Genomic DNA, 17448 nt, shown 5'->3' on the forward strand with positions numbered 1-17448 from the left:
GTACGATAATGTAAGGAACCGTGTATGTGAATGACACGCAATCCTGTGGCGTGCCAGCTATCAGAATCTCTCCCTGTCAATCCAGCTCTTCCACGCTTTATTTTTTCGCAGCGATTCCATCGAGTCAGCGTCTGAGCTGAGCACAGCCTCGTATTCCAGCTTGTCTCGTCTTCCCGGCATGATCAAGCCTGCACTCTCGTTCCACTCGCTCTGGCTTTTGCGTATGGCGTCCGCAGTTAAGCTCTTCGGCCCTGCGGCGGTCGGTATGGTCCACTCAATATCGGCACCAAGTCGTCGCCACGAGTTGAAGAAGAGCTGCTTTGGATCGGACGGCGTGAAGCTGTATTGCAGCTGGCGTGGGTCAGCGACATTGTTGAAGAGCGTCGAGCGCGTCTTGATGAACGCCTCGTCGACGCTGCCCAGCGTTGCTTCAATTTTATTGACCAGCCGCATCAGCGCGCCTTTGGCGTGCGACAGGTCGGTCGAGGCAGATTCTGCAACGATGAACAGGTCCGCAGCGCCGTGCCAGGTTTCGGTAAACGCCACTGCGTTTCCTGCATAGTCGCGCAACTGCTCATGGAACAGCCGGTCTCCCCACCAGGTTGGTATGACAATACGGCACTTGGTGTTGTCTTTTCTCGACTTTTCTGCGATGCCGACTGTTCGTAGCCGCGTGGTGGTCATGAATGCCCACGAAAGCACGGTTAGGCAGGCAAAGGTGGACGGCGTGCGGGAGTAGCCGGCAGACACGACCGCATCTTTAACCAGTCGCAGCTTCTCTGGGCCAAATACAAAGATACCACCAAACTTGACTTTAGAAACACCGAACATGCTAGTCATGTAGTCTTCGTGGTTGGTTCCAGTCTCCGCTAAACTGAGCTCAGGGCATTGCTTGCTCAAGACCTTGGCCACTCCAGCGTCCTTCTTCTCCTTCGAGGAGCTTGACGGAACCGGAATGTCAATTCTGCTGGGATAGCCCAGCGGCTTCTGCAGAAAAGTGTCTTGGTCTTTCAGAGCCGCTGCCACTGCAGAGAGAAAATAGTTGACGCCCACTCCATCTGTGATTGAGTGATAGACAAAGACGCACATCAGTATCCCGCCGTCTACCAGAAGCAGTAGAATTTGAGAGACGGGAATCGCAGGGCCGTCTTCGCAAAGTGTATGGTCCGTATTGAATACAGACCCGACAAAAGCACTCGCCGGGAAACCACGCTCTCGTAGCTTGGCGTAGACTAGGTTTTTATTGCCGCGCACATCGCTGGTCATGAGCCTGACGTGATCACCCTCGCGCGTGTGCAGAAGAATGACACCGGGCTGTTCTTTGGATAGAGATAGTTTGCCGGCCATGTAGGGGATGCGAAGACACACATGTTTGAGAGCCTGCTTGAGCTTCCCGCGCAGTACCTCCAGCGCCTCACAGCCGCCATCAGTCTCGAAACAATGCACTTGCCTAATGTATCCCCTCAGGGCTGCTTGGTTCCACGCCGTGAGCGGGCGGGACAACGTGGGAGCTTCACCGGACATTGCGAGTGGACAACAACGGCACCGAGATGATGGCGATTCTGGCTGAGCAGCATGACGGTTCAAACATCTTTTTTAAATGTTTGCGGACGCGGATGTTTTTTAAGATTAAACACGGTTATACGACGACAGCTTGCAAAGGCTGCACAACAGATACTATGACGTTTTGTGGTCACGCGGGTCGCACTAGGCTGATAGCTTGAGGCCAGCAAGATTTTAGTTTAATGAGAGGAGCTCAGCTGTTGATACGAATGAGTGATGAGGGGCGCCTTAAAATACAGGGACTTTTATAACCATTCAAATTTTAGGCGGTAAAGTTGTGCTACGGAGTACAGCCGGCCCTCCGCGCCTGACCCTTGGCCTGAGCATGCGCCACGGCCCTGCTTAGTAACAATCCGCCCTAGCCACAACTTGATTGGGCGATGGAACTTTTTGGGGGACAATTTCGTCGCGACGCCAGCGTAGGAGGTCTTGAGCATCACGCAGCGTCACACATATAAACGATTCGTCATGGCCGAAGCAGTCAAGGCGGCGGCCGCGCGCCAATTACCATCCTTTAGGCTTGGTCAGAAGCAGGTCTATCTGTATGCATGCCCAATCCGGTCCCTGGAGCGACATGGGACAACAAAAAAAAGTTGCAGGAGACGAGCACAGCTAACAAGACGAACCTTGGCAGGCCAACGCACATCATCACCATGCTACACAAAGAGCATCTCCCCGCGAACGAAGCCTGCTTCCAGGTGCCCCTCACATTTACGAAATTCGATCTCCGCGACTACCTGTGGAACCTCTACAACGTCGAGGTCAAGACGGTGCGGTCGTACGTCAAGGGGCGGCCGCTGGCGGAGCGCCCGAACCGCGCGGGCTCGACGTACCGGCCGCAGGCGCTCAAGATCATGACGGTCGAGCTCGCGCAGCCGTTCCAGTGGCCGGCGTTGCCCGAAAACCGCGAGCCCTGGAACCACGAGCTGTTTGAGATGCGCGAGAAGTCGGCGGAGCAGCGCCGCGAGGACCAGTACAACGCCGCAAACAAGATCATCCCGATGGCGAGCCGCCAGCCCAAGTCCAAGGAGCGCAAGGAGCTGGCCAACCTAGCAAAGGACCTGCTGACGGGCAAAAAGAAGTGGTCGAACCAGGTGCAGCTCGACTCCAAGTGGGACGCGATTGTGCAGGAGGCGGCGGGCAGCACGCCTAGTAACGCGAAGACGGCGACCGCTGCAGAGGAGATTGCCATGGCCAAGGATGCGAAACAGGGCAGAACGGAGCCGAAGCCTGCGCAATAAGAGCCTTGGTCGGGGGATTCGGGGACGAGAACCATGTATGGAAGCTCTCTTGTATAAGAAACAGCGAGAGAGCTGGTATTGTACTTTTAGCGCATGTGCGATGCGCATATCTGTAGCTGCATAGTGGCGGACCAACACGGCCGCCTTGTATATGATATAAAAGAAATGTATCCAATACTAGACTACGGAGACTGCTTCGTGTGCCAATGCTGCGGCTGCTGAAATTTGAGCACTTCGTCTCCCCAGCTCCACCATCCGGCCGTCAGACCACGCGCAAACACCTCGAGGCCGCTGTAGCCCGGACCGAGAATGTCTCCAAACAGGCCTCTGAGGTTGGGCTTGCGCGAATGAAGATCAGGCACGGCAACAATAGTTTTGGGCGCCAGCCTGCGCGGCGCGGCCTGACCCTTGCGCTTCGCTACGAGGAGCTTCTCCCAGGGCCTGCGCCAGGCCGCGGCGAGCGGGAACAAGGGACGCCCGTCGGCCGTGACCTTGAGCCACGTCCATTCCGCTACGAACTCCAGCCCCCACTCCTCAAAGACGCCGCCTGGCGCGGTGAGCAGATCTACGATGCGAGGTTTATTGGTGATCCAGACGGCGACCAGGCCGTCGTCGTGGAGGTGGGCGCGGACAGGGATGGCGCAGAGGAGCGCGCGGATGGAGGAGAGCGAGCTGGCCGTTTTGTAGCCGGCCGCCGCCGTCGTTTTGCGCCTGGCAGAGCGGTTAGGCCAGGGAGGATCCAGGACGATGAGATTAAACTTAGGCGCGCGCTGCAGAAAAGCTTGCGCTGTGTTGTAAATGGAGCCATGCAGATGGTTGGCGTCGGGTGGGTTGCATGGTTCAGAGTCCTCCTCGGTCTGCAATGACGGCGATGATGATGGTGACGACTCTGGAGCTATCTGACGCGGCAGGCAATATGCGCCTGTATAATCCTGCGAGAGAACCTCTAGTACGCTTCGAAGACTCTCCGCCGTCATCAAGGTAGCAATCTGCGACGCTGGCGAAGCAGTCGCATCGGGCTCAAGGCCATGCGCTGGCTCCGGTAGCTCGAAAGGAGCTGTCGGGGCTACGGACGAGTAAATCCGGCATTGGGCAGAGTGTTCCTCACCGGGCAGCACCTGGCTCTCCTCGAGGGATCTGGGAATATCCAATATGACAGTGGCGCTGTCGGGGCTGCGGTAGAGGACGGAAGAAGGCAGCAGCTGGGCAGAGGCGGCTTTGGAGGGCGGCCGCTGCTGGTGCTGCATGAAGAGAAGAGGCCGGTGTATAATAATAACAATGAGTCTGCGGCTTACATGGCGTGCATGGAAGTCGGAGAGGATGCCGATATGATACGGTGTGAGTGCGGCGTTGTACCAGTAGTTGGCAGTTGAATGGGCTATTAACTAGCCCGTCCGCTCGGCATAACGCCGACTCGCCCCAGAGAAAGAAAAAAGTCACCCACGAATATTTCTCGGTAATTGTCGGCTTCGGGTGGCGGGTTAGCGGCTGGCCCAGGGAAACCCCACTAGAACAGCGCCCGTAAAGGCCGTCTGCGGCCACTAGGTAACAAGCGCTGCAGAGCACAAGGGCTTGCAGTGGGCGTGACCGCTGGAATCTGGGTCTCTCCAGCGCTGCCGGGCGAATGACGCACCAATTTCCGGGGAGCCGAGCAGAGGTAATCGCCAAAATGGCGACTGCTATTTGCTCCCCACGTCGACTCCAAAAGCCAAATTCCCTGTCCGAGTGGCACCCGACGCACTGCCCAGAGCAATCTTGCCTTGACAAAGACACACACGACACTTTGAATTCCCCCGCCTGCGAGGCCGCCTTTTTTCCCTCCTTACTCCTGCATTGCAACCGGCATGTTCATTTCATAACACTGCAGGTTTTACCGTTCCTCTACGCTACCCGCCGCGTTTTTCCCCGTCCCGCCTGTCCCTCTGGCGATGCCGCAGACCTACGCGGCGGACCTCTCGTCCATGGCCCAAGCCGCCCAGACCAAAGCACAGCATGGCGTCGCCGCCGCGAAGCAGGCCAAGACGGAGCCCGCCCTCTGTCCGACCGACGACGAGAACAAAGTCATGCCGAAGTCAAAAGCCTTTTCGTTTGACTATGCCTGGCGATCCGGCGTCGCTGGAGGAGTCGCCGGCTGCACCGTAAGCCGAATAAGCCCCTACAAACAGCCAAAGCAGCCGGCAAGCAACAGTCGGCTGCGCGCTTTGATTGCTGCTGAATACAGTTGTCTGCAAGTCTTCGTCCCTAACATGTCCCATTTAGGCAAAAACATTGGTCGCGCCGCTCGATCGAGTGAAGATTCTCTTCCAGGCCAGCAACCCGCAGTTTGCCAAGTACACCGGCTCGTCCTTTGGCGTCTTGTCGGCCATGCGAGATATCTACGGCCACGAGGGCAGTCGCGGCCTCTTCCGCGGCCACTCGGCCACGCTTCTTCGAATCTTCCCATATGCAGGCATCAAGTTTCTGGCCTATGAGCAAATACGAGCCGTCATGATTCCCGATAAGACCTACGAGACGCCACTGCGCCGGCTCGTCAGCGGCAGCCTCGCCGGCGTCACCTCCGTCTTCTTCACATATCCGCTCGAGGTCATCCGCGTGCGCCTGGCCTTTGAGACGAAATCGCAGGGCCGATCACCCCTCATCTCCATCTGCCGGCAAATATACAACGAGCAGCCCGTCAACAAGACGGCTACGGCGCGGCTACCGAGCGCGGGGGCGCCAAGTCCCGTCGGCGAGGTCGTCCACGAGACTGCCAAGGTTGTCGACGCGGTAACGCCGCGCAAGGGACTGGTCAACTTTTACCGCGGCTTCACCCCGACCATGCTCGGCATGCTGCCCTACGCCGGCATGTCCTTCCTGACGCACGACACCGCCACCGATATGCTGCGACACCCCATGGTAGCCGAGTACACGACGTTGCCGAAAAAGGCAAACCACCCGCCTGGCAAGCCCGCGGCTCTGCGGTCCTGGGCGGAGCTGTGCGCTGGCGGCGCGGCTGGCTTGATTTCGCAAACGGCCTCGTATCCGCTCGAGGTCATTCGCCGGCGAATGCAGGTCGGCGGTGCCGTGGGCGACGGTCGTCGGTTGCGTATTGGTGAGACCGCAAACATGATTTGGAAGGAGCGCGGCTTCCGGGGGTTTTTTGTCGGTCTGACGATTGGATACGTCAAGGTTATTCCCTTGGCGGCTGTGAGCTTCTATACATATGAGAGAATGAAGCTCGTCCTCGGTATTTAGGCACTGGTGGGTTTTTCAAGAAATGAAAAAAGGTTTCGAGATAGACTATATGGGGTTGGCGTTTTATAGGTCATTCTACACACGGCAAGGTTTGAGCGACTATTGTTTGGGTTTTTTTCATCGTCATTTTTTTCTTTGTTGAGGGTCGGTTGGTCCGCTGGCAGAAGGCCGGCCGTGGTTTTCTTGATATGTCTTCTCGGCAGAGAAAGGAGTATTCGCACGGGCCTTGTCTTTTATACATTTGCAGTATACATAACGACAGAACATCGGATAGCAAGACTGCATTGCAGTATACATAACGATAGAATATCGAATGACAAGAGTATATATATGTTGAACCTCATTGAAAGTAGTAGGCTGTCTATTGCTGTCTTGTAGGCTGCTCCTCTGCGACGAGCGAACGGCCATTCCGATAGATTCTAGCTTTGGCTCTAGCTCGATCGCGACTCTTTCTCTCTAATAGAATGTCGTCTTTATAACCTCGATGTGGTTATGGTTTGTGTAAGCCATTGTCAGAGTCTTGGAGCCAATGTCTAGGTACGGGTACGCGACCCCGGCGTAAATGTAATCCTTGAACGGGGTGGTGCTATACACCTCTACATCTGCACTCCATGGTCCCTCGGGGCTGGGAGCAGTCCTGATGAGGACCTTGCCGGTGACTAGATCCAGAAGCAGAGTCAGTTGCCTTTGCGCAATGCGAGGGTGGGGGGTTAGGGTCACAATGCCTCGCGTGTTACGTACAGTATGTGTGGACGTAAAAGTAGCAGTTGTGAAAGTTGCTGTAGACCATGGAGCCCTGCCCGGCTCCCCACATGACGGCCGTCTCGGCGTTGAAGGTGTCGAGGAGCTCCGATCGCCAGCCTCGCTGACGACCCCACCAGTACTCGTACCGGCTCAGGTCAAAGGCCTCGGTGGCCTTGACGCGCGCCTGGTAGATGTACTGCGCCGCGGCGCCTTTCTGGGTCTGGGGCGGGTTGCCGAGGAGGTAGATGTACTCGCCGCGCTCGTCGCGGTACGCACACGTATCGCCCCATTTGGCCGTCTTGTTGGTGTCCCACCACCAGCCGTTGGCGCCGAGACGCTCAATCATGCGGAGCGAGCCATTCTGGATCTGAACCTTGCCGATTCCCGCGTGAGCATAGTCCTCATGCTCGTTCTGTGTCAGGTCCCTTCGGCGTCAGCAAAAGCGCACCCTACATCGCGTGTCCTTGTAGTAGGTGCCGATAACAAGAAGGATGATGGTGCGACCTTTTTCTTACAATCAGGTAGTAGATGGCTCCCGTCGCCGAGTCCCAGTCCGTTTCCACCACGCTCGTGCCGCCAAAGCCCGTCTCCGCCGTCTCTCCCCACCATGAGATCCACGGCGTGAACTGCTGCGGGTAGCCCCTGCCGTCGAGGTTCTGGTCGATGACGAGCAGCGGGTTGTCCGTCAGCGCGGCGACCGAGTCGCGGACAAAGTTGTGGGTGACGTGGTCGCCCTGGTCCGGGTCGTGGACGCCCGGCGCGCAGCCGATGTTGTCGCCGTAGACGCCGAACCACTTGCCCTGGATGTGGCCGGCGAAGCCGAGGTCGCGCTCGTTGCAGCTGTTGGCCGACAGCTGCGCCCCGAGGTACTCGGTGTGGAAGCTGCGGATCGGGTTCTCGCCAAACCGCTGCGTGTTGTCAATGTCCCGGGCCGCCGGCTGGATATGAATGACGGCCCCGACCGCAAGGATCGGCTGCGCCGCTGCAAAGAGCTGTCGGTAGCGCATCGCTATAAGGGGAGAAGAAAGATAGATGTCAGTTGAGACTTGGAGGAAAACAAAGAAGAATTGTCAAGTCAATCATGTCATACGCGCTCGACTCGTTGACTGTAACCCTGAGCTTACGGCTGCGCACGTATTCCGCGAAGGATCGCCCAAGGCCAGCCGAGACTGCATTAGCGTTCCGACAAGCAAAGCCCATTTATACCTTTTGAGGGAATTGGCCGATGCCGTTTCGGCGTGCATCTTGATGTTGGTCGAAAAGTGACGACTGTCCTTCAATCATTCAAATTGACCGTTATGTCGATGTTGGTAGAAGACTGCCGTATTTCAGTCCCCTCGCCTGTTTAGCCTTTGTGAGAAGCTAGCCAATTTTATCTCATCGTCTGTGTTGACATTTGCCAAAAAAAAAAAAGAAAGAAAGATGCTGGCGTGGTCACTTTTTCTTACCGGTGGCCGTTGCTGAATCATTCAAGAGCCTCCCGGTAGCAACACTGTTTATTAGATCACAAGGCTGGCTCATAGTCGGGTCATGATCTCGGAGATTCTTCCCCTTTGAGAGGTGAAGTGGGATCCAATGTTAACTGAAGCTTACTGTAAAAAAGAGTCACTAAATATGTCAGAATGTTGTGGGGTATTTAGAGTTGTTTGTATAGTCAATATTGGGTGATGCTTCTATTACTAGAGGCAGTACTATATGATAACCGTGGGGCTCTATCGTTCCTAGATCATAAAAGCGCGAGTTATTCGGCCTGCTTATATAGGCGCAATATTTGTATTGAGCCTTCTGTGGACTGCTGTTGTAGAGTGCCGTATATATAAAAGGGGAAAAACTCGTAGAAACCGTCGAGCTCATCAGAGTTCTTCTTCAAATCTTCTTTCAGTATTTAATCACTCTGCTCAAACGCCAAAAAAGTATCACCATGAAGTTCGATGTCTTTGCCGCCTCGCTCGCCATGGCCATCCCCGCCTTGGCTGATCTTTTGCCTCACGCTGGTATCCCGGATGATCAGTTCAACTATGGGAAGATGGCGGCTCATCTTGAGCACCAACTCGGCTTTGCCGGCAGTTACAGCCGTGACTACTGGGTTCACGGCTGGCTGCCGCAATCATGCAAGGACATGGCGAATGAGTTTGGTCTGGACCCAAATGACTTTACCGTGTTCAGTGCTCACTATGCCGACTGTGACAGGGCCTGGATTTTTTGTCGGCACAAGGACTCGGCAGCCGACGAAGGCAACATGCTTGAAATGTTTGGCCGCACGCCAGTCGGCATGCGCCAGTTTGTAAGGTAAGTCTTCGCGGCTGCAGAGGATTCAGCCGTACATGGAACACCTTTCAACTAACATTTCATCTACTCTTCCTTCCCAGACACTTGGTCGGCTTGCCTTCCTATCTTTCCAAGTGGGATGCTCAGGCAACCCCCAGCGGCGACGTTCGCTTCTTTTCTAGAATCGACATGCCGCTCCTCCTGCACGAGGTGTCGCATAGCATGGACTGGTACGCGCTGTCGGGCTACGGCGACACCTTCAGCAGTTCACGCATCTGGAGCGACGCCTACTACCGCGACTCGCACACGCCCAGCGAGTACGGCCGCGCCAACTGGATGGAGGACTTTGCCGAGGTGGGCAAGTGCGGCGTGGCCGACGCCAACCTCGCCGGCGGCTTCGGCAGCATTACGGACTGGTGGCCGACGATACAAAATCAGTATATGGCGTATGAATGGTACTTTGGCGCCTTTATTAAGTCGGGCGGGAGCTGCACCAGACGCTTTGCCAATAGCGCGACGGTGCAGATGAGCGGCAACAGCAAGCGTGCTGTGAGTGCGAAGCCGGAGGATTCCGTGACGAACTCGTCCATTGCCACTATCCAGCCGAAACCGCATTTGGAGGGCCAAATTACCGCCTGCCAGCTTAAATGAGTGTGGGCATGCTGTGCTCATTTTCACCGCGATGCGGCTACGCGCCGTCTTGGAAAGATAGAAGGATCGCTTGGTTGATACAAGCTAGAGACAATGTACACTTCTCTTTAGTATGAGTGCTCTAGTGAGTTTCAGTTTCAGTAAAACTGTTCAAAAAAGGTCCTACATGATACGAAATTGCTAAAAGTTATTGTAATCTTAGCACCAGACAAGCACCACTGTTGACACGAATTATCGTAGTGCTCTAGAAGGCACTGAAATGCCAGCATACGAAATGAGGCAAAGAGTTGGGGAAGAACCGAAAGTCCCCCCTCCAAAATAGATATAAAAAAATAGCACAGAAAAAATCGACTCACCAGCCTCTTTCTGTAAGTAGATGCACGCTTCTGCCCCATCCCAGGCTTGCTCTTCCGCCACGGGGCACCTCGGTGTAAGTGAGATTGTCCCCAATGATCAAATCCATCCTCCCACGTTACAGCCACAGTCATCGTAGCGAGCTGCGATTAAAGCCAGAATTGAAACTAAACCGAGCCAAGTAATTTTCAAGCAGTAGCATTCAGTTCTAAAGTTGCATTTCATCCTCGCAATTCTGTCTTTTTGGTACCTCCCAGTCTGTATTGTGCACAGTGATGAAGCGCTAAACCGGATTTGTACGCCTGCGCCACAAATTTGGCCTCTGCCAACCAGCTTCACTCGCGCCGCTCAAGAAAGCTCGAAGCTCTCTCTTCAAACGCCCAACCGACCCCTTTTCCACCACCCCCGACGAGAAATGGCGGCCAACGAGCAAGACCCGCTGCTGCGGCTGCGACAGGCCATCGCCGCCGGCCATGCCATTACGCCCAGCGCGTCCGCCGACGCGGGCTCGCCCGAGGTCGGCCTCGCGCAGGCCAGCCACCTGCTGATCCCGACGGCCGACGACCAGGCGGTCGTGGTGCTGCCCATGGACGCCGCGACGCGCTTCATCTCCAGCGACAACCCCGTCGACCTGCGTTCCATCTACTTTGCCTGGCTGAACCGCGAGCTGGCCATCCCCGAGTACAATGCCGCCGCGGCCGCGCTCAACGGCGAGCTCGGCGCCGCCGCCAACGTCCAGAACCTGGGCTTCATCGAGCGCCTCGATCTCATCACCTGGCTCGAGGGCGCGAGCGAGGAGTCGGAATACATAAAGCCGCTTGCGGACGACCAGGCCGCGGTGGCGGCGGCGGCGCCCGTGACAAAGGGTGCGTCGGCGGCGGTGCAGGCACGCGCTGGCAAGGGAACTTTGGATCCGCGATTGGCGAGCATCTACGACGGGGAGCGACGCATGGGAGATCGCAATACTGTTCTGAGGGGTATCAAGCCCACGGTAGGCTTTCCCCCTGCTCCAAACCGGCTGCTGTCCCAATGGGTTAAGCAGCAATGCTCCGAGCTCATAAACTAACACAGATTGTCATGTATAGGACTTTTCACACGTGCGCAAGCTTGCCGCGCCCTTTATCCAGCGCAAGTCCCAGTCGACCGCGAACCTGGTGGCCAACACGTCCCTGTCGCTCAACCAAAAGGGCCCGTCTAGGAGGCCGGACCCCATCATCTTGCTGTCGCCTTCGGCGTCGTCGCTGCTGCGCTTGTCCAACGCGCGCTCGTTCCTCGAGGACGGCAAGTTCGTGCCGCCCGACGCCGGCGCCTCGACCGTCAGCATGCTGCACGTGCAGCGCGTCATCCGCGCCGTCGACCCCAACCGCCCGATGCGCTTCATCCTTGTCGAGGGCCCCGAGCAGTTCAAGCCCGAGTACTGGCCCCGCGTCGTCGCCGTCTTCACTACCGGCCAGACGTGGCAGTTCAAAAACTACAAGTGGAGCAGCCCCAACGAGCTCTTCAAGCACGTCCAGGGCATCTATGTCGGCTGGCGCGGCGACCAGGCCCCGGATAACGTCCGTGACTGGGGCCACCGCGTGCTGTCGGCCAACATTGACCGCTGGCGCGGCGTCGGCTTCGACGCCTCGCGCTTCCGCGACAAGGAGGCCGTCGAGTCCATCTGGAAGACGGTTGAGCTGAACATGCGCTCCAAGGGCTGGAAAAAGGACGCTGCGCCGACGGCGATATAGAGCGCATAGGGAGGTCTATTGTAAAATGCAAAGAAAAATGGTATGGGGTTTCGCATCGGGTCGACCCAGAACCTCAGCGACGGCGTTTGGGACATGTTATTATTGCTTTCTACTTAGGAATGGTGTAACTCTAGCAATCGACACATGGTGAATCTGCATCTGAAGCACAAATACGCGCATAAAAAATGTGATGCAGCTTGCGTATCACGCCTAAAATGTTGTATCATTTCACTACTCAGCCGATAGTCTGGCGGCAGTTCTCGGATGGCTTTTGTCTTAAGAAAAATTATAGGTAATCATAGCAGTAACTAGCTAACCAAAAAGCGCCATAAAGCAGTAGTAAATACAGTAAATGTTATGCAGCAACCATAAAAGCAAAACAAGACAACGCGACGGTGTAGTAGTAATTGGCTGGTCGCCCACTAGCCATGAACAGAGTAGACAATGAGAAAGCAAAAATGACGACCCATAGATAAGTAGTAATGAAGAAATATGTGCATGATAGAAAAAAGAATGACAGTTGCAAATCCAACTAGCCTTGGTAGTTATCCCAGTCGTCCACATGCTCAATCTGGCCACCCGCCATGTGCAGTGTGCGATTGGTGTCGGCGATAGTTTCTTCACGATGCGCGACCACAATGATCGTACAACCTCGAAAATACTCCACCATCATTTCCCGCACGATTTGATCTCGCCAGGTGTCCACATTTGCCGTCGCCTCATCGACCAGCACGAGCTTGCTGCCTGTCAAGCGCCTGCGCACGACTGCTCTTGCGATACATAGCAATTGTTTCTCTCCGTACGAGTATCCGACCTCCTCCAGCACGGCATCCAGGCCACCTTTGCGAGGAAGTCGGTCCCAAATCCGCAGCCTTATTAGAGTCTCTCGGACAATTTGGTCTCTCCTCTCGGCTTCTGCCTGCTGGTCCACGTCCAGCTTGGCCGGCTTTGTCTCGCCCCAAGACTTGTCGTATGGAAGCAGGTTATCTCGAACTGTCCCGTCCAGTTCGACCAACTCTTGAGTAATGGTTATAATGCGGGAGCGAAGCTCATCAGGATCAGCAGTTTTGACGTCGATGCCGTCGATGCTAATAGTGCCGTCGTACTCCAAGAACCCAAGGATTGCGTACAGGAGAGAAGACTTGCCGCTGCCAGTGCGTCCCATGACGCCAATCTTCTTTCCGGGCTCAATGAAGAGTTCTATTTGTCGAAGAACGTCGGGCTCTTGGCTACCGTCATCTACTTTGTAGCGAGCGACAACATCTTGGAAAATGACCTCGCCCCGGGAAGGCCAGTTTTCTGGCAGGTTCGTCTCTCCTACCTTCTTCTCCGTGGGGGTATCTCTCATAAAGTTTCGCAACCTCGCTAGAGAGCCAACCGAAATTTCCATCGCAGTCCAAGCATTGATGACCATGTTGAAACCAGTACCGAGAGTGATGAGGTTCAGGAATGCAAGACCTGCAGCATTCGCCGAGGTTGAGTCCTTTACATAGAGTGCAAGGACTGACAGTGTGAGTGCCATTAATGCGACAACAAGGTCTAGCATAAGCGAAAGGAATGCTTGCGAAGCCAGAAGGAAGTAATATGGCTTTTGCGATTGGTCCAGGATGTACAAGCAACGCGCAAAGTCATGTTCTTGCGTGCGAAATGCGCGTATATAGACAATGCCGGTGCCAATGTCACGCAGGGATCTGACCAGGGGCGCTTTGGCTTCAATCTCGAGAAGTCGAAGCTGGCGAGACGTGCGAAGGTAGTACCTCTGTATGAAGAAAAGGAAGCCAAAGACCACAGGCAAGATCGCTGACATGTATGTTGCGCCCGCGAGGATGGCTCCAATGTTTATCAGCACAGCGAATGAAAAGTAAAGCACTGAGTACACCTTGGCCGGTACACGCTTGGATAATCCTTCCATGTCTTCACTGTATCGATTCAAGAGAGATCCCGAGTCAGTAGAGCTTAAAAACCCCAGCGTAGCTCGTGTTACCACACTTGTGAGTCGCTCATGTAGCCCAATAGAAGCACGCGGTGCTAATTTGATGAACATGCTGTACAAACAGAGACTCGAGAGCACACCGGCGCTCGCAGATATCAAGGCGTATCCGATAAGGAACTTCCTGTTCCCTGGGGCAAAGTCGATCCAAAGCCTCAAATAAATGGGCGAGAAAGACTCGGCCAGTGCCATCAAGAAGAGCAAAAGAGTGAAAACGAACATTGATACGCGCCCAATTGTATCGATCCAGAGAAGATATAGACTCTTGCTGCCCTTTCGGCGCGAGTCATTCTCACGTTGAACACCAGCATTTGGTGGGCCTGGTTCATGCTTAAGCTGGTTCAGGGTGGGCGCTTCCTCGACCGGAAGGTCCTCTTCTTCTCCCAGAAAGCCTTGGCGGATAAGGCAAGCGACCTGCTTCTGCACTTTGCCATTAGATTGACACTTCTCGAACGAGATATTCCCATTGCCGTCAAAGAGGAGAAGGTTGTCGGCAACATCGATGCACTCTGGTAAGTAGCTAGAGAGCACCACTGTACAATTCAGCTGCCGAAGGAGGCCCCCTCTACCGCAGAGGTTAGACAGGATCTCAATAGCTGTTCGCTTATCGAGAGCACTGAATACATCATCGAAGATGATCGCCTCAGTTCGCGCGTACACAGCTCGGGCAATTCCAATCCGTTGGCGCTGTCCGCCACTCAGAGCAATGCCACCGCTGCCAATGACATAGTGCTCGCCGTTCGGCAGTCGCTTGAGGTCCTCAAGCAGCTTACAGTATGTGATGACCGTATTGAACCAAGCGGGCTCATACTTGCAGGCACCAACGATGCAGGCACGAACCGTGTCGTTTGGTAGGTATGCCTCTTGACCGCAGACAGCTATAGCCCCAACTGTTCCATCGACGTAGATTTTCCCTTCGAGAACTTCCGCTTCGCCCAGCATGCTCTCAGCAAAGGTCGTCTTTCCAGAACCTGTAGGGCCGAACATCGACGTGACGGTCCCATTCTCGATAGAGAAGTCTACATTTGAGAGAACTGCCTCGTCTGATCCACGGGGAGCAAGAGTGGCCTTCTCAAAGCAGAACACAGGGAATGTCGTCTGCGCACCGGAGCTCTCTGGGGTAACTCGTATTCCAGAAGATGATTCCTTTTCATTTTCTTGCGATGTGTTAGGGCATGTGCGATAGATTGTACGCATGTCTTGATGTTCATCTTGACATAGGAATTTCTGAAATCTCTCAAAGCACCCCAGCATCGACATGGCCGATGGGTAAATTCTTAAGAGACTTGCGAGTGGCGATTGCACCAGCGTCACGATACCCAGGGTAGGATAAAGGATTTCCGCATCGATCGTATCTCCAAACATACCGGTGTATACCCCGGTCACGACGACAAGTACAGGCGTCATTCTATCAACCACAACAGCCGCTCCGGTTGATAGCGCGTGGACGCGGCGGAATCTCCTTGATGCAATGGTCTCAACAACTCGGAGATCTTGAACGAATTGCGCAATTTTGGGGCCAAGGCCAAGGCATTTGATTGCTGGAAGCTGCGCGAGGACTTGTGAAGTTTTTGCCACTCTCACTTGAATGTGTTCATTCCAGTACATCATAGCTGACGAGGAGTATTTTCCAAAGATGTAACCCATGGCGAGGGTTATGATGAGCGGAGCAAACAGGACCAGGCAGGACTGGTGAATGAAGCGGGCTAGGAAATACATCCCGAGGCCCGATTCGATAATTGCAAATGGAATTTCGATGCAATTGGGGATGCCGGCGGCGATGTTCTCGAAATCGGCACTCATCAGAGTTATTCCCGCTTGCTTTTTTGCTTCAGAAGTCTTCAGACGAAATGACTTATCATAGACTTGAGACATCAAAGCGCCACGCGCTCGAGTGACCAGGCGATTTTTTAAATGCGTAGTAGTTACCCGAAATATTGCAGCTCCTCCGAATGACAACACCGTCGCTCCAACAAGGCCGCCTTTCTCGTCGTCATCTGGCCTTTGGATGGAGCTAATCACGTCAGACATGACGAACGGTTGGGCGAACATGCAGCCGGTGAGAAGTAGCCGAGGAATGGCAATGAGGAGAATGGACCATTTGAACATATAGCAGCAGGAAAGAAACAGAGAGTTCTTCGACGTTCTTCTTGAAGTTGGCCAGTAGCCTGATAGACTGTAGAAGAGGTTCCTCGCAGCGAACTCAATACCGAGGTTGCTCATGTCGTCCATGGCAAGTACGCCTCGATATCCAGTGCGCATCATTGGCTGAAGGAAAAGGAAAAACAGTCTACTAAAAAACCCACTAGTAGCTTCGCCCTCAGATAGAGTGCGAAGCTTGGGGTCAATGATGAGGTTCGTTTTCGGTATTTCCTCGAGGATTACCAAGGCAAGTCGCACGGCGCAAGTAGCTGCCGCAACAGCCCCAGAGGTAGTCAGATCGCGCTTGAAGTATGAGCGACTCTTGGTCCCGTCTATGAGAGTGCCTATCGCAAGATAGAGGCCGAGCAGTGTCGAGGTTCTGATCGCATGTCGGTGCTCAACATACACCACAGCAGCGATAGTCACAGCGGCAACAAGTTCGAGCACTGCAGCCGCGTCCGTTGTATCCGTACGAGTCGTCGATAGACAGCGCAATACCACGCTGACAAGCTCCAAAACACACAGGACAAAGGTGACACCCTGCGGACAGTGCTATTAGTTCCTAACTGTTCAGCCAAAACGGACTGTGAGCATTCGACATACCACTTTTGTCCATAGCAATTTGTTCTGACGAATACGGGCATTGGTCTGACGGTAATGCAGAATAATGGCAGGGCCAAACAAGATGAACGAGCTCGATGGTAGGATCTGGAGGATACTCTCCTCGAAGACCAAGCTGAAGTCGAAGATGGGAAAGCCATGCGGCCAGAACACGTTGTCTGCGAGCGAGAACATCCTTTGGGCACGCTGCAAAGGCAGCCGGAACGAAAGATCTGGAAACGAAGAATGACCAGGAACAGTTGGTTGGCTCAGACACGGGAGGAGATCGGTGGTGGCAGAAATGTCAGGCTATATGCGGGGGATAGTGGTGGGCTGGGGGCGGGCTTAGGCCCGCGGCCGATTGCTCAAAGGTTCCCGAGAGTACCCCTTGGTCAATTTCCTTGGTTGGTTCAAACTGGCCTTTTTTGAGATGCATGTATTTACAAGCTGAGCTGCGCATAATACGACGCTACTGCGGTCACTCGAGCTAGGGCCGACTGTGCCGCATAGCTGGCCAATTTATTGCCCTCCTCTCAGCGAAAGCTGGTCGAAAGCTGCAAGACTCTGCACTGCAGCATTTCTTTTCACCTGGTTTCGCTTGTGAATTACTGGGAGAATGTCGACTTTCTTCAATTTCAACGCTCTAGTAGCTAAATCTATGTCGCGGGAAAGACAGCAGAAGATAAGATACACTAGAGGACTTCAAGTGTATTGCTGAGGATAGCCCCGCGATTACACAGCAGCCTCGGTAGTGTCGATAGCAGAAGCATCACCGCCTCCATGGTATTCTGTTGCCCAGTCAGATTTGTTGTGCCGCTTCCGAGCGGGTACGGGGAGACTTACGCGGGCTGGCAGAAGCAGGTGCAAGTAAGGCGACGACGGCCACAAGTAGAATCTGGGTTGCAGACATGGTGCTGAAGAACAGTGAATC

General features: G+C 54.6%; 8 protein-coding genes across 9 annotated transcripts; 4 read left to right on the plus strand and 4 right to left on the minus strand.

Annotated features, from left to right (window-relative positions):
• Positions 1 to 60: 60 nt before the first annotated feature.
• LMH87_010523 (uncharacterized protein) lies at positions 61 to 1524 on the minus strand (the record flags this gene model as incomplete). The annotated part of the gene is made up of 2 exons (XM_056197694.1): positions 61 to 1314; positions 1369 to 1524. 2 exons carry the CDS (start codon positions 1522 to 1524, stop codon positions 61 to 63), a joined length of 1410 nt encoding a protein of 469 aa, XP_056054717.1.
• Positions 1525 to 2031: 507 nt separating this feature from the next.
• On the plus strand, positions 2032 to 2804 carry LMH87_010524 (uncharacterized protein; the record flags this gene model as incomplete). The annotated part of the gene is made up of 2 exons (XM_056197695.1): positions 2032 to 2105; positions 2198 to 2804. 2 exons carry the CDS (start codon positions 2032 to 2034, stop codon positions 2802 to 2804), a joined length of 681 nt encoding a protein of 226 aa, XP_056054718.1.
• A 182-nt stretch (positions 2805 to 2986) lies between these two features.
• On the minus strand, positions 2987 to 4051 carry LMH87_010525 (uncharacterized protein; the record flags this gene model as incomplete). Its single annotated transcript, XM_056197696.1, has 2 exons — positions 2987 to 3515; positions 3564 to 4051. The coding sequence occupies 2 exons, from the start codon at positions 4049 to 4051 to the stop codon at positions 2987 to 2989; spliced, it is 1017 nt and encodes a 338-aa protein (XP_056054719.1).
• A 714-nt stretch (positions 4052 to 4765) lies between these two features.
• Positions 4766 to 6038, plus strand: LMH87_010526 (uncharacterized protein; the record flags this gene model as incomplete). The annotated part of the gene is made up of 2 exons (XM_056197697.1): positions 4766 to 4942; positions 5064 to 6038. The coding sequence occupies 2 exons, from the start codon at positions 4766 to 4768 to the stop codon at positions 6036 to 6038; spliced, it is 1152 nt and encodes a 383-aa protein (XP_056054720.1).
• Positions 6039 to 6494: 456 nt separating this feature from the next.
• LMH87_010527 (uncharacterized protein) lies at positions 6495 to 7789 on the minus strand (the record flags this gene model as incomplete). Of its 2 annotated transcripts, XM_056197699.1 has the most annotated exons (4): positions 6495 to 6697; positions 6780 to 7194; positions 7287 to 7292; positions 7346 to 7789. In XM_056197699.1, the coding sequence occupies 4 exons, from the start codon at positions 7787 to 7789 to the stop codon at positions 6495 to 6497; spliced, it is 1068 nt and encodes a 355-aa protein (XP_056054722.1). The 2 variants fall into 2 exon arrangements, with proteins under 2 accessions (XP_056054722.1, XP_056054721.1); XM_056197698.1 differs by lacking the exon at positions 7287 to 7292 and having other exon boundaries at positions 7298 to 7789.
• A 914-nt stretch (positions 7790 to 8703) lies between these two features.
• LMH87_010528 (uncharacterized protein) lies at positions 8704 to 9926 on the plus strand (the record flags this gene model as incomplete). Its single annotated transcript, XM_056197700.1, has 4 exons — positions 8704 to 9071; positions 9152 to 9599; positions 9813 to 9825; positions 9904 to 9926. The coding sequence occupies 4 exons, from the start codon at positions 8704 to 8706 to the stop codon at positions 9924 to 9926; spliced, it is 852 nt and encodes a 283-aa protein (XP_056054723.1).
• A 544-nt stretch (positions 9927 to 10470) lies between these two features.
• Positions 10471 to 11785, plus strand: LMH87_010529 (uncharacterized protein; the record flags this gene model as incomplete). The annotated part of the gene is made up of 2 exons (XM_056197701.1): positions 10471 to 11046; positions 11141 to 11785. 2 exons carry the CDS (start codon positions 10471 to 10473, stop codon positions 11783 to 11785), a joined length of 1221 nt encoding a protein of 406 aa, XP_056054724.1.
• Positions 11786 to 12317: 532 nt separating this feature from the next.
• On the minus strand, positions 12318 to 16712 carry LMH87_010530 (uncharacterized protein; the record flags this gene model as incomplete). The annotated part of the gene is made up of 2 exons (XM_056197702.1): positions 12318 to 16457; positions 16521 to 16712. The coding sequence occupies 2 exons, from the start codon at positions 16710 to 16712 to the stop codon at positions 12318 to 12320; spliced, it is 4332 nt and encodes a 1443-aa protein (XP_056054725.1).
• Positions 16713 to 17448: the final 736 nt, after the last annotated feature.

The sequence above is a fragment of the Akanthomyces muscarius genome, chromosome 5 (genome assembly GCF_028009165.1).
Source record: "Akanthomyces muscarius strain Ve6 chromosome 5, whole genome shotgun sequence".
Taxonomy (NCBI): Eukaryota; Fungi; Ascomycota; class Sordariomycetes; order Hypocreales; family Cordycipitaceae; genus Akanthomyces; species Akanthomyces muscarius.